This window comes from Triturus cristatus, chromosome 4_1 (assembly GCF_964204655.1).
Source record: "Triturus cristatus chromosome 4_1, aTriCri1.1, whole genome shotgun sequence".
NCBI classification, from domain to species: Eukaryota; Metazoa; Chordata; class Amphibia; order Caudata; family Salamandridae; genus Triturus; species Triturus cristatus.
Window position 1 is genome coordinate 430,541,384 of NC_140585.1, and position 24,731 is coordinate 430,566,114.

At 47.9% G+C, this 24,731-nt stretch overlaps 1 protein-coding gene across 2 annotated transcripts in view; it reads left to right on the top strand.

Annotated features, from left to right (window-relative positions):
• The window catches only part of PRMT8 (protein arginine methyltransferase 8), a 759,198-nt gene that overhangs the window by 352,822 nt on the left and 381,645 nt on the right, over positions 1 to 24,731 (top strand). For both annotated transcript variants that reach the window (XM_085650561.1, XM_085650562.1), the window contains exon 2: positions 6,030 to 6,215. In XM_085650561.1, coding sequence (XP_085506687.1) covers positions 6,030 to 6,215 — 186 coding nt within the window. The remainder of the gene's footprint in view (positions 1 to 6,029; positions 6,216 to 24,731) is intronic.

Consider the following 24,731-nt stretch of genomic DNA (forward strand, 5'->3'; position numbering starts at 1 on the left):
TGATTTAAATGCCACAGAACAGGCTTCACGTGATGTTTTATACTGCGAGTATAAGGAATTAACATTAGAAAGGTCATGTACAAATATATGTCATTAAAGGATCAGCAGGAACAAGAGCTGGAGCAATGTTAAAAAAACAGAATCTCTGCAAGAAATGAAAATGAAATGTTAACAATTTTCAGTACAAGAGTTAGAGGTGGCTGCTGCGTGCTTAAGAGCAATACTGACAGAGTCTATTTTTAGGAGGCAGAAGGACGTGCACTACATGTTAAAATGTTACTGACACATGGTGTAAATTTTAATAATGTACACAGATTTTCCACCTTACAGTTCCTCAAACAAGCCACGGATGAAAGGAGCTTTCAAACATGTTTTAAAACATTTCACGCTTTTGTGAGGCTGAATAACCATTTTCCAGGCACAGCCACTTCATTTCATACACCTATTTAACAATCTTTAATGATGTCACATTATTTGTTTTTTCATGAATAACTCTGTTCTACTAAATTTCATTATTCTTTCATTCACTTCTTCCTTGCCGAAATCATTGCACCAAGCACTCTCCTAATTTTCGAGCTGCTTTGCATTTTCTTTTCCATTCCTCTTTTCTTAGAACATTTGCGCCTTTCCATCTCTTTCTCTCTCTACACCCTTTTCTGTCCCTCTCGTGTTATTTTAATGCAACTTCTTTTATCCACACCCTCTCAAACCTAATCCTCCCAAGCTTATGCTCCCTCACACTTCTAACGACTTTCTGCAGTTCTTTCTGTTTCTCGTCCCTTCTTTCTGCGCTTCTGTTTGACCTCTCTCCTTCCTTCGTCCTGCAATGCACAGGCATTTATCTCCACCCAACTTAATCCTCTCAATTGTTTAAAAAATGGAAATGCAGTTAGTGCAGAAAAATCTGATTGAAAAAGTGATTGTGAACAGACGTTTGTGCTTTTCGTGGTCGCCTGAAATTGCAATTTAAGGAAATTATTTACTGTTATTAGGTCGAGCCTAGGCAGCGAATGGGCTGTCTCTTCGAGACATGCTGTAATTAGTTTGTGGGCTTACAGCCAGCCCCTTGGCTTTTAGTCGTTTGCTGTACTGTAATTAAAAACTGCTCGCTTGGTAATGCGTTATCTCTTTGTTTGTTCCTCCTTTTCGCTGCTTGGTCACACCCATGGAACAGGGACTAACTACTGGGATGTTTCCACTTGTGTCTTTTTCTGGAACTCTTTTTTTTCGTGGTCATGTTTGATATGGGTACTGTTAGAATCCGGGGTCTCTGGTTGGCGCAGGTATGCACTTGCGACAAGCAGGGACCCTTTTCATCTAAGTCAGGGCGTAGGATTACCTCTTTAAAAATAACCCCTGCTCACCCTCTAGGTAACGTGGCGCGAGCAGTCAGGCTAGATTCCAGAGGGCATTAGTTTAAGCATTCAAGATATCTCACACAATAATCACCTCCCCACCACACAAAGACACAAGGCTGTATTTATATCAAAACAAAGTTCTTTATATAAAAGATTTCTTTAGGCAGGTTGTCAAAATACAGTTCACTTGCTTCAATAATGTTCCAGTTAATTTTAAATGCTTTCAGGCAGTCCACAGGTCTTAAAATGGCACAATTCTACTTAAAATAGCTTCTTTAGAGGTTCGGTGCGCTTCGTAGCGCCTTGCGTACGCTTCGTACAAGGTTTTGGACGTCACTTGCCATTTCTCACGCTTCTCGCGTGAGCACGCGTACTCGGGACGTGAACCGTATGGACCGTGCCTTCGTTGGTACGCGTCGTGCCCGTCCGGTACGCCTCTTGCCAAACCTCACGGTTCTCGCGTGAGCAACGGGTAATACTTTCAATGCAATACGGCTCGTACTTCTCCGGAGCGCTTCGGCCAGCTGGTACGATGGTTGCCAAAGCTCCCGCCTTACGCGTGAACAGCGTAGCGGGTCTCCAAAGTCAGTACGGTGCGAACAAAGCCACGGACGGGTCGCAGTCCAACACGCTCTCACACAGTACCTTAATTCTTGTACCAGGACGATCACAGCAGCTTCAGGGGTCCCTGCAGGAGCGTCCCACGTCGCGTTGTTGTCCCTCTGTGATAGTGGACGGTGGTGCTTCGTGGGGTGCTTCAGGACGGTCTCGGCCACACGATCACGGGCAGAAGCAGGAGGGGCAGCTCGGGGGCAATCTCTTCAGCGCGTCGTGCTGTCAGCTTCACGTAGGGGACACACAGTGCGTCGCAGGTCTTCACAGGAGCTTCTACGGCCAGGGGGGTCGCAGAGGCTCGGCGCTCAGAGCCTCACCAGTCTCTTCTTTGCGGTGCGAGCTACGGCTCGGGGGGGCAGATGCTTGCGGTGCTTGGACCAAGTAGACAGGTCTTTGCGGTGCTCGCAGTAGCCCCGGTGGCAGATGTCGCGGTGCTCAGATGAGGGGCACACAGGTCCTTAGGGGTCAGCGTCACAGGGTCGCCTCCAGCAGCTTCTCCTCGTCTTGGGGAAAGGTAGCGCCCACTGTTCCTGGGGCGCAGTTCAGGGGGCAAGTTCACAAGCAAGCCCTTGGAGATTGTTCAAAGCACAAGTTGATTCAAAAGTCTTTTCCTTTAGTCTTTTCCTCTCCTTCTTGCAGCAAGGCACCCACCACAGCCCAGTCTCACAGGTCAGAGACAGTAGTCCTCCATGCAGCTTTCCCAGGTCCTTCTCTTCAGGCAGAGTTTCTTCTTGGCGCAAACAGGATCTGATTTCCTAGGAGCAGGGCTCCTTCTTTTATAGCACAATTCTTTTATTCTTTGTCGCCAAGGGGCCTGGGCCTGGCTCAGTCCAGTTTTGGAGCACTTTGTTGTGGTGACTCTGCTCTTTCCTTTCAGCAGCAGGGCAGAGACATCGGCCGCTCCACAGGGGGCGGAGCCGGCATTGTGGAGGCAGAGCACAGGTCTATTCAGAGTCAAGGTGTACTCCTCCCACCCATCCTGGTGTAATCTCTCTACCCACCACCTGGCAGCCAGCCTGTCTCCTGGAATTCCCCAGCCCTGCTCCTTTACTGTTACTAGGCAGAACACACACACACAGCAGAGGCGGACTGAAATGGGCAGGTCAGTAAATACTAACTTTCTAAAAGTAGTATTTACAAACACAGGATATTAAAATAAACTTTACTAAAAGAAGAATTTTATTATTCTGAGTTCAGGCATACTAAACTTGACTTTCTACCATGCTCTATGAGTCCACTGGGATTACAGCGTGTAGTAATTCCAGCAGCCCATTCTGGCCTATGGAGAGCGGGTAGCCTTCAATAGTGAAAAACGAAAATGGCTGTAATTCACTATTAGGACATGCCACACACATCAGGGCATGTCCTACCTTATGCCTACAATGCACCCTGCCCTTGGGCCTACCAGAGGGGTGACTAATATGTAGTTAAGTGAAGGTTTGGGGACTGGCAAGTAGGTGCACTTGCGCAATCAGCGCGACAGTACCAGACTGCGCGCAGGTTCTGCAGTGGCAGACCCTAGACACATTTTACTAGGCTGCTTCTGTGGGTGGCACAACCAGTGCTGCAAGCCCACGAGCAGCATTTGTATTTACAAGCCCTGGCACTCCTGGTGCACTTTACTAGGGGCTGATAGTAAACCAAATAAGCCAAACATGGACACCAATCAATGTATACACTTTTCAAAAGGGAGCACTTGCACTGTGGCACTGATTAGCAGTGGCACAGTGCCCTGAGCAGCTAACACCAACAAAACACAATGAGGCACATCAGCAAAAAGTGGAAGGGAAACTCATGCCAAGGTGCCAGGTCTAACAGGTACACAACTTGTTTGCAGATCCTATCTTGCTTAAACAAAGACCACTTTCTGAAGACACAGAAGTGCTCATCAGGGCAGGGTTCACGCGCTGACCAGCAACAAATAATTCAGCATTCTGCCCAAGTTAGTTTGCGGGCGGAATTCGCTTCTTGCCCCGAGCCTGCATATATGTTGACATACCCTATTCTTTTGTTTAATGATTGTATCCCCACTGTCTGCTTAGCTTCGTGTCCCTGCCTCACATATCCACTATTTAAGCTCTCCTCAGTGAAGCAATAGCCTCATCATGCAGATTGATCAATCCTTCCAGCCCGGTCTGCAGCAGGATGCTGTTCCCACCGCTTAATGGAGTAGACGAGGAGTCCCTAATGGTGGTGGTGCTCATCTGCTCAGGGTTCATGCATTGATCAGTGACAACAAATTAATCACTCTGTTCAAGTTAGTTTGTGAGCGGAATTCGCTTCTTGCCCCAAGCCTGCTTCCTGGCTGGGACAGGCTATTTGATTTAAAGGTAGTCATACTTACTTCGCAACACATCTTTACTGCACAACACACATACAGCACAGCAGTGCTGGCAGCAAAACCTTTCCTTTTGTGGCAATGTGATAATACTTCACTGTCAAGTGACAAAGAGCACCCAGCTATGAGGTGCAGGCACCCACATTTATGTGTGAAAACATGTTTTCTTTTTTGAATAGGTAGGAATAATATATTAAAATATCACTGCATGCAGCTTGCCATATTTAGTATTTTACACATTTTGCACAGCACATATGTTATGTTTAGGGGCTGGCTTGTGCTCTGTGCACAGAATTACATTATTTCCTACTGCTTTTAATGTTAACATACCGTAGTTTTTGTTTAATGATTTTATCCCTAATGTCTCCTTAGCTTTGTGGCCCTGCCTCACATACCCATGTTGGTTTGTTGTGGCTAAGCCAAATGTCTTTGTTTTTTTCAAGTAAGGTAAATACTGTGATAGCTCAGTATAAAAATTAGTTGTGTAGAGAATATGGTGATACCTTTTTTAGGCTGAACTTAATTTTGGTAGGTCATTTTCATTTTAAGTTGTTTTATTCCTGTATTAATAGCGCACTGCATACAACCCAAGTGTCTTTGGGGATAGTCGAAGTGATGGGAAGTTGTATGGTCTAAACACCTGAGATACAACAATGACAGTTTTGTTTTTACAATATAAACCCCCCCTTGCGTTAATATCTTATAGTTACTTAAAATGTGAAGATAGTTTAGAACGAGTATTGTATTGTTGTGGGTTAAGACTTCTCAATTAGTCTTGTACACACTAACTCTCAAAGAACAATGTTCTACGTGCATTTCATTATTTTACAGTAATGCACAATTTTGTGTCCTCCCACAAAAACAAAGGTATTTATAGCCCCCAGTTCAGAGCCTGAGTGAGCAGCAGCACTTTCATGAGACGGCCTCCTTTTATGGTGTTTGCCAGACCAGACAGGAAAAGGCAAATGTATATGTTATTGCTTTATGGCCTCTACAGCCTGGGAGGGAGCCATAGGAGTCACATTTCAGTTAGACATCCCAAGTCATCATTTAAAGTGCAGACTGGGTAAAGCAGTTACATTTTGTTTGAGAGTGCAATACACTGTTGGGAACGGTGGCAGTCCATGAACTCACGTGGAGCAAGGTTCATACACTACTCAAACAATTGTGTTTGTAAATTCAGTGGATAGTTTTCAGCGGGAGGTGTGTTACATCTGTCATCGTACTATGCTAAGCATAACTTGCCCCTGACACTGATTAGTCAGGCTGTTCAATAACCAAGGGATGCAGTATCACAGAAAATGTTACAGTGCTGTTGACTTGCATCGAGGTACTTACCTTTCTGTTGTGTGTTGAAAAGCCTTGGAATGCATCCATAAGTATTTCTGGGGGCAAGCATGTATTCCTGAATCAGATCGCATGACCCAGTGTGTAGTAATTGTATAGCTCTTCAATCCCTGGCGGCACAGCACCCAGGATAATGTACTGCATGGCTAAACACTCATAAGGTCCCAAAGGCAAGACTTGTTGGCTTTGCCAATGCTTATTTTTGTAAGCTTTGACTACAATGCACTACTCTGTGACTGTCCTTCCTGGTGAATTTAGGAATTTGCTGATAAATTGACAAGGCTTTGAAACCACTTCCCAGATGGATCGTTTTGTGAAGTGTAAGTGCTCTGAGAATGTTGCAATAAAAACACTCTTCCCTTCATTTTCAGATTTGCAGCGCACCCTCGCAGCCCATCCAGCCAGTGGTCATTCCAAAGCCAGTCCAGTCTGTTCTACACTCGTCCTTACAGCTGACTTGTCCGGGACGAGGAAAGATCTCGAAGTTCTTGAAGCCGGACGAGATGACGTCAAGAGATTATTACTTTGATTCTTATGCGCACTTTGGAATCCATGAGGTAACAATTATCTTTTGGTCAGAAATGAAAATATTTCGAAATGTGATGCTATTGGAATTTCACACTGAGGCCACAATTCAGATGTGGGCGGGGTACCATCCCATCATTCCCACTCCTCAGTTGCTGTGGTAATTACCTTTAATTACATAAACGGTTAGGCCATGGCAAGCTAAAGAGGGCAGCAGTGCCGGACATCAACATGGTTAACCAAGCTATGCACTCCCCACAATAAAGAAACTAAGACATGTAGGGGGATATGTACAAGGAAGTGGAGGAGGGAGGCGTTAGCCTTTCTGGCTTAACGCCTCTCTCCTCCACTTCTGAAACGCAAGGCTGCACCATATTTACAAGAATGTGGTGCAGCCTTGCATTTCCCCCTGCGATGGCACTAAGTTTGGCAACGTAGCACCAACGCAGGTTCCCTTGCACCATAGTGCAAGGGTGTGTGCGTGCAGGGGAGGGTTGTTAATGTGTAGGAAGGTGTCCCTTCCTGCACATAAACAATCCTAGAAATGCCATACTGTCACCTTCATGCATGCTGCTTCATGCAGCACACATGAAAGTGACAAAATGGCATTTTTTTAAAAAGTTTGTTTATGTACAGGAAGGGACACCTTCCTGTACATAAACAAACAATGGCATTTTGCTTTTTCCATGTGGGCTGCACAAGGCAGCACACATGAAAAAAAGTAAAAACGAGGAGAAATAATCCATTTCTCCTCGTTTTGCCATCTTAAGACCAGTCTTTACCTGGTCTTAATTTTGACGCTGCCTCCTATGTACGCCACTCTTGTACATAGGGGCAGCGTCAAAATGCATAGGTGTTGTGGTGGAACGCCCACCGCAGCACATACTGCCCACCCCTTTCACGCTAACCATAGCGTGAAAGAGGGCCTTCTGTACAAGGCAGCATTAAGCCACGTTAAGTGTCTTAACGCTGGCTTGTACATAAGGCGCAGCCCCTATCGCCACCTCAACGTCAATATAGGTGACGTTGTGGTGGCGATAGGGGCTTTTACATATGCCCCTTAATCCTAAAAATGGTATGCGAGATCTGAGGCACCTCCATATTTTGTGCGGATGTAAGACACACTTATTTCTCCGCATGGAAATTGTCTGTTAACAGGACCCCACAAAAATGACTAATAATAGGCAAATCCTGGACATTTTATTGCATGTAGTCTTTATAACAATAAAGCTAAATAAGGCTTAAAAAAATTAGGAAACACTCCACACAACCACATTGCCACAGTCACCAAATTCGTTCTTAACTAAGTCAACCTTTTGTTTTCACAATGAAAGGAACATCATATGACCGAATCTGAGGGGTAGCAGTGTGAGTCATTTCTCTCATTTTCCACCAATGGCTTCATTACTGCCCATCTGTGACAAGGGTAGGCATTGTTTTGAGTTACAGAGCGCAATTTGTTTGATATGGTATTGGCACAGAGTTAAAATACAATCATGATGAGTGTATGTTTCTTGGTTACTTAACTCATGCCTGAATCAACTAGTCAGCAAATGCATGAAAGGATATCTAGTAGTTGGTGAGGCAAGTGGAGTTAATGGGCTACAAACCCATAACAGATTTGCTTCCCATTAGATAAGAATGAGAGGCTCCTCAGCATTGGTAATCACTCCCAGCCACTGCTAGCTCCTATGAAGGAGACAATGCAGTGCACAGTCACAGGGTGGCAGGTGAAACTGCCACTACTTCCCTGGTATGGACTGGCAGCAATCCAGCCACAGAGTGGGGCATTAAATCCATCATGAGGATTTCAGTTGTCACTGTCTCTTGTGGGAGTTTGAAGTTCATCCTCAATGGCTGGAGTATAATTTCTGCAGCCACACATGCAGTTAGGCTGTTCTAGCCCCCCATAAAGGGTTTATACATGTGTCACTCTCCAGACGGTCCATAAAAAGCTTCAAGAGCTCTTCTAACATGTGAGCTGATGGTGAGGCACACTGAGTGGAATGTATGACGATACTTAGCATACCATTACTATGCATGCTTTTAGTGCGATGTTTTTACATCGCAAATGTTATTAGTACTCATATTATTACTGCGCTTACCATTACTTCGCACAAGCATTAAAATATAATAAATGCATTTAAAGCGCAGACCATTACTTTGCGTACCACTACTATGTGTACATGGACCATTCTTAATAATTTTTAAATAAAATAACCTAACCCTAAACCCTAACACACTAACCCCAACATGACACCCTACACTACATAAACACCACTACACTACCCTAAACCCTAAATTACTACCCCCAGCACGACCCCCGAACCCCACTCCTGTCCCTACACTCATTCACTACCCAGCACGACCCCCTACACTTCCCTAAACCCTAAATCACTACCCTACACTGCACATGCACCACAATACTACCCTAAACCCTAATACACTACCCCCAGCACGACCACCTACACTACACAAACACCACTACACTACCCTAAAACCTAAATCACTACCCCCAGCACGACCCCCTACACTACACAAACACCACAACACTACCCTGAACCCTAAAACACTACCCACAGCACCACCCCCTACACTACATATAAACCAAAACACTACCCTAAACCCCTAAACCCTAATACTCTACCCCAGTACGACCCCCCGACCCCCACTCCTGTCCCTACACTCCAACACTACCCAGCACGACCCCCCTACACTACCCTAAACCCTAAAACACTAATCTACACTACACATACACCACAACACAACGCTAAACCCTAAAACACTACTCCTGGCACAACCCCCTACACTACACATACACCACACAACCCTTAAACACTACACATACCCCACAACACAACCTACACTACAAAAACACACTACATCCCCCTTACCTCACTCTCCTCGTGGTTCCTCTCCCCTCCTGGGACCTTCTTCACGTCGTCTCCGAGGGGCGGTGAACGTCGGTGTGAGGAAACAGCCTCAGTTTCCTTACAACGACATGGATCGTTCTTTAGCGCATACCATTACAATGCATGCATCGTAACAACGCTTGCGATGTAACAACTTGCGTACTAATGGTACGCGTTGTAACATCGCAAGCGCAAGTAATGTTATGCGCAGTAGCAGCAGCGCACTAAAGGCTGTTTACCCACTGAGTGTCCACCATCTTCTGCAAAATTGAGAAATCTACCCCATCATCTTAATATCTTTCAGTTTTACTGTATCTTCTATTCCTCCCTGTTATGGTGGGCTGTTCATGTATATTTTATTCTGGTATCCTTCAAGAGCGGCTGTTGTGTTTGAGGATTAACATGCAACATTCCTGAAAAATTCGATAAAATACAATTAGACAGTACAGGGATAGCTTACATTTATGTTCTGGATATCTTTCATTACTTACTTGTCACTCAAATAATGAATGTACAACTAGTCACAGTTTTATGATGTTCGTTTTCAGATGTGGTTTAGACAGCTTTTGCTTTTTGGCAAGACCTCATGTAAAGACATAACATGCTACACTCTTTAGCCATTGACTTATTTCTCCAAGCCACCATCAGGCATTGACTTTTCTGGCAGACTTCTAACTGCAGATTCCTCACCATGTGACAGTCCCGCAGTTTCCAGAGTGGAGCGGGAAACTTTAGTAGCAATTCCCATGTGAATAACCAGGAGGCATTGTGTTGTCTGCTGAGTCAATCTGTTCCAGATGTGACATCGGAGCAACTATCCTGACCACCACCTCCACATGCTGGCGTAGGGTCCTTTCTTGCTGCACCTTTCAATGTGGATCCAGAGCTAACAGTGCAGTCCCTCACAGACTTTTTTCCCCTGAGGAAAACCCCTTAATTTGTACACAGTTTGCTGATATAGCCCCTAAACCAACAGGTTTCAAGCCAAGTCATGACTGTATTGGCATATGTCAGTGGTGGACACCCACGATTCCTACCTCCGGTGCCTCAGCACCTCGCACAATATAAAGTCATGCTCTTGCTGAGCTAAGATGTACCACAAAGCAATTTGAGACCCAAAATCTGAACTCGCAATCACTAAACTCCAAAAGAATTTGCAGAAGTGGTCTCTGTTAGAAATGGGATTTCTGGTTGGCTAGGGCATGCGCCTAAGCCAGGCAGAAACCACCACTCTAGTCAGGGCAAGGGAGTTACACACTGAAGATAACCCCTGCTCACCCCCTTGGTAGCTTGGCACGAGAAGTCAGGCTTATCCCAGAGGCAATGTGTAAAGCGTTTGCGCAAAACACACTCAGTAGCAACACACTAGGCACACCACAAAAGAAACCCCACACAAGGTTATATCAAAAATAGCCTTTGTATTATCATAAACACACTAGATCATAATTACACAATATACACTGTGCCAACTGGCACTAGGCAATATTCACAGGGGAATATATACAGGACCAGGCCAATCGGGGCACGGTTAGAACCATCGAAATGCAGGTAGTAAATATAAAACACAACCAGTAACTACTGGTACAATAATGACCTCAGCATTATCACATTACCATTAGACACCATCCTAAAATACATAGCATGACATTAGGCATAAAGACATTAGGCCCAAACCTCACAAGCATAAACACGTTAAGCAATAGGCCTCACCAGCCCAAACACATTAGGCAATAATCATGGTGCATAAATCACATTTGTCATAGGCATCACATCAATCACATTGGGCAATAAATCACCAACATAACCACATTACGCAACAGGAATCATAAGCCGAAACAGGTCACCACAGTAACACAGTGACACAGCTCCTTTAGGGCCTTGCGCCCTACCAACCATAGAGTTGAGCCCAGGCCAACTGGCCTTCTGTGGGCTCCAATGCCCTATGTCCCAAAATGTCAGGGCTTGTATTGGGGCCTTCCACTGGCCCTTTTGCCACTTCTGCAGCCCCTCCTTTTCACCAAAGAAAATGCCACCCAAACGTTGCAGCTGCCCGCGCCCTGGCACCACTGTGTCTACTGAGTCCACACTGGGGCTCCTAAACGAAAAGTGCCCATAGTCAGGGTGGTGCAGCTGTAGACAGCCCCATGCACTCAAGGCACCTTGCAGGTCCTGCTCACCGGACCTCCTTTGACCGTGCAATTGGCCCCCGCAGGCACCAACCTGTTCCTTCCAAGCCCTCACTCTCCAGGCTCTTTCCTGCTGGGGAAATGGGGGGCAGCCAGCGGCCAGCAGACTAGAGCCCGCGCTCTCCGACCCTTCTTTGGCGAGGCTCCAGCTTCCTTGGGCAGAACTGGCGGGCCGGCCTCTACGGAGCGAGTCTCCTCTGACGCCTCTTGCTGCAGTGGGCCCTGTCCACACCCAGGCTGGGATTCTGCCGGACTTCTGGCCACCCTACCCCAAATGACAGAGGTGCTCCTTTGATGCTGTGGAGGATTTCCCGGACTGGGAATCCTCGTCCTTCTCGCGCCGGGGAGCAGCTCGGGGCCACGTATCAGAGCCCCGGCAGCACCGCTGTACAGGGCACCTCCTTTCTCGCGGTCCAGCCTCACAGGTGCGGTGGCAGCTTCTCTTGACGGCACAACGTGGGGTAGGCTCCTGCTGTTATCCGGGATCACCAGAATGCGGGGTGGGCTCCTGCTTCCAGCAGCATAAAGGCGGGGTGGGCTCCCACCTCAAAACACGCACAAACGCAGGGTAGGCTCCCCCTTACAGGAGCACAAAACCAGTGGGGTGGGCTCCCGCTTCCTTCCCGCAGCATGGGGGAATCCCCACACCGGGATTCCCTCTAGCAACGCTGCAGCCCAGCGCTGCCTGCAACTAAAGGTTCTCCTATCCTGGGAGAATGAAGGAGATCGTCGCACCGCTCATGAGGCGCTTAAGTCCCCAAAAAGGTTTCCTCCAGGGTCAAGGGACAAAGCTGGGCCCAGGCAGGTCAGCACACAGGGCCCTCCAGCAGGGAGGCAGTCCCTTGTGGAGGTTCCTTCTGGGGCCCAGCAGCAACAGGTCCCAAAGAAGCACAAAAGCACAACTTTTTCATGGGGTCACAGCCCCTATATTTACTTTCTCCTTGGTCTGCGTTGGCACAGGGCTTGGGGGAACCAGTTCCAACTGGTTGTGGGGGTTGTTGAAGCACTTTGTGTACAGTGCTCACACCCTCCTTTGTGAGATGGGGACTCTGCCATCAGACACACCACAGGGGGCCGGAGCCTGCATTCACATAGGCAGGCACAGACCTATTCAGGGTCAGGGGACTACTCCTCCCACTACTCCAAATGCAGATGTCACATTCAGCCTGGCGGTGACTCACCCTGCCCCTCCTGGAGCCACAGACACCTCACCAGCTCCTGTCACTCAAAAGCCAGACATGCAATTCACAACAGGTAGACAGACACATAGCACACAGAAATGACAACTTCTAAAAGTGGTATTTCTAAAATAGTTATAATAAATCTGCGTACACCATTGCGTAGCATTTATTATCACTATTCCAACTATACCAAACTTGACCACGCGGCTCCTCTCATATCAGGAATTACTACTGAAACACTTATCACGGAATCCCCAATGCCTTCCTATGGGAGGGCAGCCTCACAGTAGTGAGAAACCAAAATGGCTGTTTGTCACTACCAGGACATGTCACACACTTAAGGTACATGGCCTACCTTTTACCTACAATGCACCCTGCCCATAGAGCTAACTAAGGTCTACCTTAGAGGTGACTGACATGTAGTCAAAGGGGGGTCACAGACATGGCACACACTTTAGGTGCCACGTCACAGCGGCAGTAACACTGTGCGCACAGGCCTTGCAATGGCAGAGGCCTGAGACGGGTTTGAAAGGCTACTTTGTTGGGTGGCGCAACCAGCGCTGCAAGCCCACCAGTAGCATTCAATTTCCCAGCCTTGGGTATATGAGATACCGCTTTACAAGGGACTGACAGGTAAATTAAATAGGCCAAACTGGTGTCGACCAACCTTACCATTTTTATCACAGAGTGCAGACGCACTTTACACTGGACAGCAAAGTGCCCAGTGTCCTAAAAAACCAACACCATGTCAGAAAAAAGGCTAGGAGAAAAAGTTCAGGGATGACCCTGCAAAAAGGCCAAGTCCAACAGTCTCTATCCCAGTCAAAGTCAAAAGTGTGATTGCCTTCTCTGTCCCGGGGTTACCCTTGCGACCACTCCACATTAGGGTAAAGGAGTTCAATTAAGTCATGTAAATCTTAGAAATCCCACAAAAAACACAAGTCCAGGAATGGCTCTCCAACATCCTGTTGCAGGGATTCTGCTTATGCACAGAACTATGCACAGGAAACCAGGACCTCAGTGAATTGTGGTGTACCAAAAACTCACCTCAGAACCCAGAACCCCTTATCCGACCAGCATCAGTGTCCCATTCGTTATCCGAGTTTTATCTCGGCGGTCCCAATGTATAGACTACCCAGAACAAGCGACTTAGGGTATTCTCAGGAATGGTGGGAATCAGAAATACCTGTTCGTAATTATTCTCATATCAGTCCACAACAGAATAAACAGAGACACAGTAAAGTTTAAAGAGTTTATTTTATAAACCTCGTGTCCTAAGATGCAGTACTTTGGCTAACATAAGCAGACAAATGATTAAGATCAAAACCATCAGCATAGTTACAATACCATAGAAAATGAAAGGAGTAATCATAATAAAAATGACAGTGGATATCAGCCACCTTCCTTTCGCTAGTAAACTAATATTATTATTATTAGACTAATAAAAGGTCTCTAGGCTTGAATGGGGAACCCCATACCGTAAAGATCAGCTCAGTGAGATCACATCACAGGATCAGCTAGACTCTGCTCCTGGGAAATCTCTTCTTCCGAATGTAATGAAAAACATGCAACACTGCAATATTAAAAGCACCCGACTTTCAGGTATTTGCAGCTGCGTGCATGTTATGGCTAAATAGTGGGCCGATCAACCTGAACCCAACAACATGCACCGTCTAGCGACCCAGACTGTTTCTTTACACGATGTTCAGACCAAGGTCGCTGCTCACTGTTCGGGATGTGAACAACAGACAGTTCTCATGTGAAGCAAAGTTGTGCAAGCATTTCTCAATTAATAACATGTAAGTACAGTGTCATGTGCAAAAGCAGCAAAAGCGGCAAGATGGCTTTCTAACATCTAACGCGGTTGTGCTAACTTAGCATTGTACATATATAGATAGCAATCTTCACTACAATCCCACCACTCGCTCGGTTCAGAGTCATGCTATACCCCAGCTACTTCTAGTCTTCGGAGCCGCTCCAAGACATCGAGTCCAGCCTTGGTTCTGCTCCAACTTTCGATCGAGCGACTGCTACCTCAGGTAAACTCCACCACCTGAAGGGGGGGAGCAGAGAAAATTTTTAGTACACCCCACTGGATCCTGCTGGAGCGCCTTCAGGCCTCAAGGATTTGAGGTGGCAGTCTGTCGAAGGCCCGTTGACAGATTCATCCATGACCCCCACAACATCAATTGCCCCCCATTCAAAGCCAGTTCCACTATCAAGCAAAGTGCCCCCGGCTCCTGCCCCAGCACAACATTTGAGTACAATGCCTCTTAAGGCAGAGACAGACACCACAGGCCGGATCTTCAATTCCATCACCCACGTCAGACCCAGGTCCGATAATTTTATCATATTTGGGGGCTCTGCCCATCCCAGAAAAACACGGTACAGCTCTTCTGGACATGACACACAATACTATGATGATGATGGCAATGGCACTTTTGTGAGACCCCCAATATTTTTGGGGCTTACAGGATGCCTGTCGGTTGCACACCGCCCCTGATGTTTCCAATCAATTCTCCAAACCTTGTGGCCAATAAGGAATCTGCATGTGTTGCCACTGTCAATCTCAGGGCAGTGCAAGTGCTTGATTTGACACTGCCCATTCTGGAAGTTAAAACCAACGTCTTAACCAAACACCTCAACGGAGCAGCCCCAATCCAGGAACCTCTGTGTCGGATGACCCCTCCCTCCTACAGAAACGATGAGCGGAACTTACCTCCGTGCCCCTTTTTCGCAGCCCCCTGATGAGTACGGGAGAAGAGCGTCTGAAGCCACGAGCATTCCTTCTATGGACTGGCCCTTTAAGGAGAACGAGAAAAGCGAAGACCCCGCCCCCTTTGGAGACGCCGTCGACGAACAGGAGTCATTTAACCCGGAAGAGGACGTCCAGGGAGGGCGCGATGGGAAGCAGGAAGTGGAGGAGACGGGCGTCGGAGGAGAACGAAGCGCTGCTGGCAGAGTGTAGAGGGAAGTTCCTAAAGGCTGCGAGGAGGACGCATTGCCCCGCCACGGCCTCGGAGGGTCGTGGCTCCAACAGGTGCGTTCTCGCTTCTATGGGCTGAGACGCGGGGAGGGCTTTCGCGATCTAACGGGGAGAACAGACGCTCAGGGGAGAACCCTTGCACAGAGTGGGCTGCCGACTCCTGGGCCTCCTCTCTGAACCCGCTCTTTCTCTGGTGTTGGGATCTACCCTGCCCTCACATTCTGGGACTCGTTGTGCCTCATACTCCTCACACTACCTTCCCTGTGTTATACAAAATAGAGTGAACCCCGCCTCATACTGGTCTCTCCCTTTTTCCCCTGTATGTGGCGAGCCTGAACCGGAGTAACGAGACGAGGGGCCAGAGACTGACTACCCAAGAGGAAGAACTCACCTGTACCGGCCACCATACTCCTGAAGACTGTCCTCTGCAACTCTTAATCTTGTTATAACACTAAATAAACACCCCCTTAAGCATCATCCATCCTCGTCTGCTCTCCTCCCTGACCCAGCTATTCTTGACACTCTGCTACCTCATAACAAGGCTCTTACAGACATGCCGGTGCCCCCAAGTCAATCGACAAGTCGCAGGTGGCACAGACCTGTCGAAGAGCAGTGGGCTGACGCGCCTCCGCCTTAGTGGAGGAGCTGCCACTATCCATAAATACATACTGCCTCCACAGTTTTTAGTCTTAATCTTGAGGCCATGTTACTTTTTGTGAGAGCCAGCTGCTGTCCCATCCCCACATGTTTGGGCGTGTGGTTTGTAATGTTCCTGCCTCGGAGATGGTAACGTTGGGTAGTTGCGCTGTTCTCAGCAGTCTGTTCTGTGCCAGCGTGAACCCTTTCATTCAGCTGCCAGCTGGTAACTATGGTAGAGACTACTGTGAGCAGCCCAGATAACGCAAACCCACTTTGATCATTTGTATTACTTCTGAAGAATGCAGAATGGCTCTTGTCTCACAGTGAATCCATTATTATTCCATTGAGCCAACAGACATGGCATGCCACAGTTAGATTGAAGGTTCTTACTCATGAACATGCGTCAGTGTGAACTTTTAAGTGAAAAGCAACTGGTGCGCAAACCTGTTTGGTTTATTAGAAATGTTAAAAATTGAAGAGTGGGATTCCTGATTAGAGGAACTGTAACTTCACAAAGCATGCATGCTTCAAGAAGATTAGTGTGTGGTGAAACATGCAGCATGTGGAGCACACAGAGTGCAAGATGTGTATGATGGGCTGTGTATGGTGAGAGAAGACTAGTATGTGTTGTCCAGCACTAAGAGACACTGCAGTAATTCGTGGAACATGTGGCTATGGTGAGACATACAGCACTATACAGCTGTGATGAGACAGGCAGTATGCGGTGAGACATGCATTACTATGAAGCTGTAGTGAGACAGGCAGTGTGTGGTGAGCGAGTGTGATAGCTAAGCTAGCACATGCTGCATGTAGTGAAATATGATGATGTGTGTTCACACCTGCAGTGGTGAAACAGGCAGCGTTGCATACGATGCGTGTGCCGTTAACAACAGATACTGTGCTCAAGACTGGGAGCCTGGTAGCCCCGATGCCACCACTTGAGACCAATAGCAGATTGCAGCTGCATTATGCAAGCTACACTGAGTGGTGTGTGGCCACCTTGGCTTACCATCACAGTAGAAAGCTTAAGGTCTCTGAGTACTGGAATGTCTTGAGGGCAGCAGACTCCTCCCCGCCCTTCCATCTCCTCCCTTCAAAAAGACTGTGGGGTATATTCTCAAGAACGTGTGATAATCATCGCAAAAGTAACATAACGCAACCTACAACATCGCAGTCTTTCGCTGGAAATTTACACCGTGTTAGCCAAGTATTCACAACACGGCGGTACCGTGCGATAGTCACCAGATAACGCATCAAATGGGCGCGTTAAAATCAACGCCACGCCGCAAAAATGCGAAACAAGAACACAAAAAATGCTGCGATGAGGCCAAGCGTGATACAGAAAGCTGCGAATACCAGCCACAGGCCTGCAAATCCCACGCGTCTGGTGGGAAAATGCACTATAAAAGCAGAACAAGAAAAACACACCAGAAACAATCCAAAGTGCCCAGCACCATGGATGCACCCTGACCAAGAGAAGAGGCCAACGCGAACCCCACAAGCCCCACAGACCACCAGCAAGGAACAACGGGGTCGGGGAAGGCCAAGGAGAAGAGAGAGAGGAAGACGGGGTGCAGTCCGCAGGGAAACAAGACCAGCTTCACAGAGGTGACAGAACACAACCAGCAACTGACACACAATCAGACCACCTTGAATGCAGCCGGAGCATCGAGGAGGCCAATGGAGGAGGCCAAGAGCCACTGGCATGACTTGAGAATCTAAACCAGACACCAAGCCGCTGCCAACAGAAAGGCAGCAAGGTAGACAGAAGGTGGGAGTCCTGCGCCACAGGAGGAGCTGGAGGAAACATAGGCAACAGTCAACAGTACGGAGATGGTGCGAGGAGTCAGGAGTGCGGACACAGCTCCGGAGAACCTGGCACAACATCAACAGGGTGAGTAAAGACCAGGGACTCGGGGACGGGGGGAGATGGGCACAACAGCACACATGCACAAATAAGCAGAGCACACTGCACACCCACAATGACCCAGGATCATGTCCCTCATCCCCGTGGCACACTGCAGCACACACACATAGCAATAACAGCACATCCACATTGACGAAAATGTGGCACAATGTGCAATCCCGACACTGCAGAACAGAGGACACAACTGGCTCCGTACCACGTGCAGAAACAGGCCTACTACATCTGACAGAGCTGGAAACTGTGAAATGGAAATGTACGCGTACAACCTCACATCCATCATGTAGTTCAAATGTACACTGTCCTGCATCTAAATCCTGCACCACCCAGTCAGAATGTACATTGTCATACAGTCTGCATGTAACCAAGAAAAATGCGCCAGCATACATGTTAACACAATGTCAACATGCATCTCCCCTTCACATTACAGAGGGACACACAACACCGCCAGCAGAGCACAGAAGACCACACATCAGTGATGCCGGAGAGGAACACCACACCTTCGACACCGATGCCCTACAACAGCCCATGGACATCCCATGCAATCCACCACTAGGACCAGGGCAGCCAAGCTACTTAGAGGAGAACCCAGCCCCTGTAACAGACCACACAGCATGAAGCATCCTCAGGCATGGCTGGCTCACAACACCCCACCGACCCACACATGGCACCCTAATGCCAGGTGTCAGAACGCCAAAAGGAGGTGGCCGAACTGGTGTGGGTGTGGGCTGAGCCCATGGAAGGTGAACTAGACCACATACGTGGGTGTCCATTACCCTTCAGGGACAACCAACACCCCACAAAGGTGACACACACTGCCATAGAGACACATGCAGATGCACATTCCCAGTACAGAACCACACCCAGGGGTACGCACACAGCAGTCACACACCCACGTTGGCTCTGTGTAGGACGGCCCAGTCCCCTCCCCTTACGAAATGAGTGGGTGACGACAAAGCTACATGTCCAAGCCCAACCAGCTGCCTGCGGTGACATGTCCACGTCTTCTGTACACAGCACAATATAATGTCGTAGGGCCCGGGGCTCTCATACATACAACAAGACCACAGGGACACACACAGATTCCATGTTGAACTGGCTACGGGCAAGTGCGCCCAGCCCCTTTATTGGCAGGGCCACATGTACAGTGACGCCTGTGCTGGATGTGTGTGGGGTGAGTATAAGCCAGCCCGCACGGAGTGCTTGGTGCTGGCAACAACTTGAACAGTGGACACCAGTGCAATAAAAACAGAAAGCACCAGCATAACAGAGTCAACTGCTGAGCAACATGGGTGGAGCCGGAGCAAGTACAGAGGTCACCCAATATTCAGTCAGGAGGTTCCGTGCGTTGCAGTGCACTGAGGTAGGGGCACCAGGTCTGAGCTTGTTCATGTGAGATATTGTCTTGGATTGTGTCCCTTCTGGATATCCCTGCTGCAGCTACAGTAGGGTGTGTTACACCTGCCACATTTCACCCATCATCGTCCCAGGTCCACCACGCTGCCTGAGGTGACAGTTGCGTCTGCAGTCCACAGCGCAATACCCAGTAATAGATCCGTGTGTGTAGCTGGACTACCACCTTCAGCCTGCATTCCTGCCTTCGGGTTGTTGCCTCCTGCCCTCCCATTGTCTGTGCCTTCTCCCGTCCGCACACTTGACACATCGGCCTCATCGTAGTCCCAGGTCTTCCCCACTGCATGAGGTAACATTGTTGCGTGCGCTGTCCACAGCACAGTACTCAATCAGAACAGGTCCATGAGTTGTGGTGCACAGAGATAGTGGCCCCGGATGCAGTGCAGCAGGCTCAGGCACACTGCCACGGGACGGTGACTTACGGTGCAGTGAGATAGGGACACCAGAGCTGAGTGGGTCCTCGTCGATGTCCAAGGTGAATGACGCAAAGTGTTTCAGGGGACAGTGGAAGGTGTTCTTCCAGGGCCTGGTGCAGAGGGCAGAACAAAGCAGACACAGGCAATATGTAGGAGATGAATGCTACAGACACATTCTTGACAGCAAATCAGTATCGCCTACATGATAATGATGACAACACCCAGGCCATAGTCTCAAAAGCCACCAAAGTTCAACCAGGGAGTGTACATGGATTACGGGGCACAGAGTTAGTGGCACCAGTGCTGAAAGGGGATGCAGTCAGCGATGATGCGTGTACAATGGCATAGAATCTGCCATAAATAAATCATGTCTCAGTTCCACATGTGTGACCTACTTGTCCGCAGTGCAGTCTGAGGCCATGGCTCAGCAGGGGCCCACAGCCACATGTCATTGGCTTGCGATGCACAAAGTTAGTGGCACAAGAGCAGTTGTTGGTAGTGTTCGATCACCTCCGTAACGATGAACCTTTCTTCCTCCGGACTGAACCATGTCTTTCTCTTACTCCTCTCCTTGCGTACAATGGTACACACTCTGAAACAAATAAATCAAGACTCAGTTCCAAATGTGTGACCCACTTGTCTTCTGTGTATGCCGGTGGAGTATGTCAACGAGTAAGGAGGACTGAGGGCCTTGCTCGAGGAGGCTGTGATGGTCTGAGCATGCTGCCAAAGTCGTGGGCCTCGGGCTTGGAGGTTGCATTGGCACGTGGTGGGCCCACCCTGACACATGCCCATGTCTGCAGGTGAGCAGTGAGGCTTGGCTGCGCCGGGGTGGGCAAGACGGGTTCGGGGACCAGCAGCCCCTGGTACAGCAGGCACACAGGGTCACAGAATACTCCGCTCAGGACGACGGCATCGGCCTCGTAGCAGGGTGAGAGGCGCCACCCTGTCAGAGATGTTGGGCATTCTGGAAGAGGACCATGCCCAGGGCTACGTGCTTTTTATTCACACCCCTACACTGGCCTGGCGTACGCCGGGCCATCCCACTCCGCTCATGCTTATGGGGGGATGTAACAGTCTACAATTGCCCGATCTGCCCCCCTGGCTGGGGTGACATGGTTGCGTCCACTGTCCGATACACTCCATACACCAGCAGTGTATGTCGACATGGATATGGGTGTGATTTGCATACTCCAGTCTGTCCAGCACATCCACGCCACACTAGGCATTGTGTACATACTCATTCATGGGTCACTTGCCTCCTTCGCACATGCCTGGTGCCCACCTTTCCCACTATCTTCTATGGTGTGGCTGAGGTGCCATGCCGTTGATGGGTAATGTACATGGCTAGCCCAGGTTCCCACAGTGAGTTGTGCTGCCCTGTCTGGTGGGTGTGCATGTTGTATGTGAGCTTGTGACGTGTGCATTTCCTGTGTCGTGTGTTGCGTGATTGTGGAGTTGGGGTGGGGGGTGTGTGCATTTGGTATTGGCCAACGAGCAGTGCATTTCCGTAGGTGCCATCCTGGTGGCGCAGGTTGATGATGGACTGTTGGAAGGTGTGGGAATCATGCACACTGCCTGGGTGGTTTGCGGCGGCGTTGGTGGGGAGTCCCCGGTGGCCCACTATTGCCTGTACATTGGTGGGATACGTGCGCTTTCTGTTGCCCTTATTGTGTGCAGTGTTGCCAGGGGCCACTAGTGGGACATGTTATGTTATGTTATTTACTTTTATTACGCGCACAGATACTCGATACACATGTGTGCAGTCAATTGCCCCCTGACATGTGCGGGCAGCCAGCTGTGGCGTACACGCCTTGCTTGCTCTCCGGCTGTTCCTATGCAGTGTGTGCGAAGTATAGATGGTGGGATACCAAGCTGATGGTGTCATCCATGGCCATTGTGAGGGACTTGGATTGGCCTGGCTGTGTGACTCCTCCGTCTCAGGCGGATGTCGGTTGAAGGGTACTGGAATCCAACAGGTGCAGCACGGCCATCAGCTTTGTTGGAGGTGGGATGTTGTTTGTCCGCTGGGTTGGTACCGTCAGACTGTGGGCAATGGTGGTCTGGATGAGGAGGAGGGTTGTCCCTTTGAGCATGTAGTGGGCAATGACATTCTCTGGTGTTGGGTCTGTGAGGTTGGTGCATTTTTGGAGGGTCTCTGTCTTTGTCTGCGCTGCCTCAGTGTTGGTCGGAGGGGCGGTGGGTGTCTGGGTGTTGGGGCCCTCTTGGGTGTCCGGCCCACATGTTCAGTGGCTCCATAGCATCTGTTGTTCTTCATGTGTGGGTCTGGGCTGGGCTCCCTTTTGTGGTACAGGCTGCCGTCCGACTTTGCACCAGGTCGGAGCAGGTATTAATTTCCTTCAGCTAACGCACCTTATTGCATGTTTCGTGGCCTTTCGCAGATCTGACTGGTCGTTGAGAATGTTGTAGAGTGGTGTTGGCGGGGTCAACTGTGGTGATGTTTTTTGTGACTGTTATCGCAGTTAAACTGGTGTTATGGGCTGTTGGTACCAGCTTGTGAATGGGGTGATAAGTTTATCGCGACTTGGGCTGCGATAAAGTGCCGTTCTCTCCACATGTTTTCTGGTGTGAGATCATTCTATGATGGAGGCATGGCTTGGATAGCCACTAGAGCTATTCTCTACTCCTAAATAGAGCTTGAATGTTACCCTTCATGAATTATAAACCATTTTCTAAATACATTTCGTGTTTAGTTTTCTTTAATTATTTAGAACATTTTGGTGAACAATCCAGATTGAATTGGAGTAAGAATTACATCATGAATACACACCATTACTAACTAATTTTAAAATCTAGTATGGCATAATCAATGATGAATTCAGTGGCAATTACCCACCCTAATATATTCTGGTTTTAAAAAATAATCACACTTATGGTGAGGTGCCTTTTCAAAACGAATTCCTAGTATACATCAATCAAAAAGGCTGGTAGTCACACTTTGGATGACAAACAAAAGTATTTTAGGAATAAAATGAATAATGTAAGACATTATAATACATTTTGTACCTTTACCACTTACTATGTTAGACACAATTTGAGAGGTTTAAAATAAACTTTAAGTGAGTTATTGATTTGCTGTTATGAAATACCAGGGATGAATGTTTTTTTCTGTAATTTTATCAATTCAAAATAGAGAAGGGTGGGCTTTCCATGATTTTAGCCATATTTCGGAAGGGTTACTAAAATATACTGTAGTCACTTTAATGGTGAAAGTTCATTATTCACTTTGGCTTTGGAGATCTGCTCAGGCAACATTCTATTCAGATAAAATCTCTACAGCCCAAAACTGCTTTAAAACAGTCATCAGAGTAGTTAAGGAACTCTCTATTCAGAGCAAAGTATCTCTATCTCCTGTGCTGTCAGAGTTACATTGTGACGAGTAGGCCCACATTTTTGTTTGAAAGGTGACTGACATTCAACACTTTATGATGGCTGCTCAGATGGAAGAAGCTCAGTTGGATGATAGCACTCCTAGTACCAGCTTATGGGTGCATTCTCCTACCGAGGAAGCCAACATCTTGGACGATGCACAAGCATGTCAGAAAATGAACTCAGTGGCCATGCTGGACTCCTCTCTTTTTCTGTCTTTGCTTCAATCAATAGTCATGCTCCCTGCAAGACCCTCTACCTCAAGCCATCCTTAGCACATTGGACCCAGATCTCATGCTTCTTTTGGATGGGCTCCTCAACTCTTCTCTACAAGAGGGACACATTCCGCAGGCATTGAAGCACAGCATGGTCCTGCCACTGTTGTAGAAGCCTAAGCTGGATCCCTCGAATTGGCCAAATTATAGACCAATTTCAATGCTTGCCATGTTTTCCAAACTTTTAGAGAAAAATTTTAATACACAACTATCCATTTTAGTTGATTCCCAAAATGTCTTGCATCCTCAGAGTGCTGAGCAGGACACAGTATCGAATCTGCCCTTTTGGGAGTCACGGAACATCTGAGATGGCTTCTGATTAAGAGTGGGATGGCCGTGCTGAATTTATTTGATCTTAGTGTGGCCTTTGATACTGCATCACATACCATTCTACCAGAGAAATTGGCACACTTGGGTCTTCAAGGGACCGCCTAATCCTCAATGATCTCTTTTCTTAAAGACCGCACCTTTCAAGGCTTCTTGGCCGGTGCTTTGTCCAAACCACACACCCTTACCTCTGGAGTTCCTCAGGGATTAGCCCTAAATCTGATGTTATTTAATATCTATGTCTGCACACTTGCAAACTTGGTGGAAAGCTGTGGCCTTACCCTATTCTCCTACACAGATGATACTCAAATCTTCTTTTCCCTTTGCATCTGCTCAGGGCCACAACTCTGAGGCCTTGAACTCCTGTCTATGTTTCATTGCCACTTGGATGAACAGTTATTTGCTCAAACTCGATGGCGATAAGACCTAAGTATATGTGCTGGGTAAGAACCCCCTGCTCTGAGGCCCGCAGCACTGGTCAGAAACCTTGAGTGCTCTTCCTGAACCAGACCCCAAGGTAAATAACCTTGACTTTTGGCTGCATGAGAAGTTGTAGATGAAGCCTTAGGTGGTCAAGGTAGCCGCAACTTGTTTTAGGGTCTTGAAATGGCTGAAAAAAGTTATCTGGATACTCCTTTTTTGATTCCAAAGGTCTGTTATTGAAGCATTCATCTTATCAAGCATGGACTACTGAAACATCCTCCATCTAGGGACAGACAAAGCCTCTATTATACATTTTTAAGTAGTACAGAACTCTGCCACCAGGCTTCGATACCGACTCCCTAAACATGCCTCTGTGTCGGGCCATCTCTGTGAGCACCATTGGCTCACGGTAGAAATACTGACACAATTTAAATCCTTATGCTTCCTGCACATGACTAGGTCGGGTGCTGGTCCAT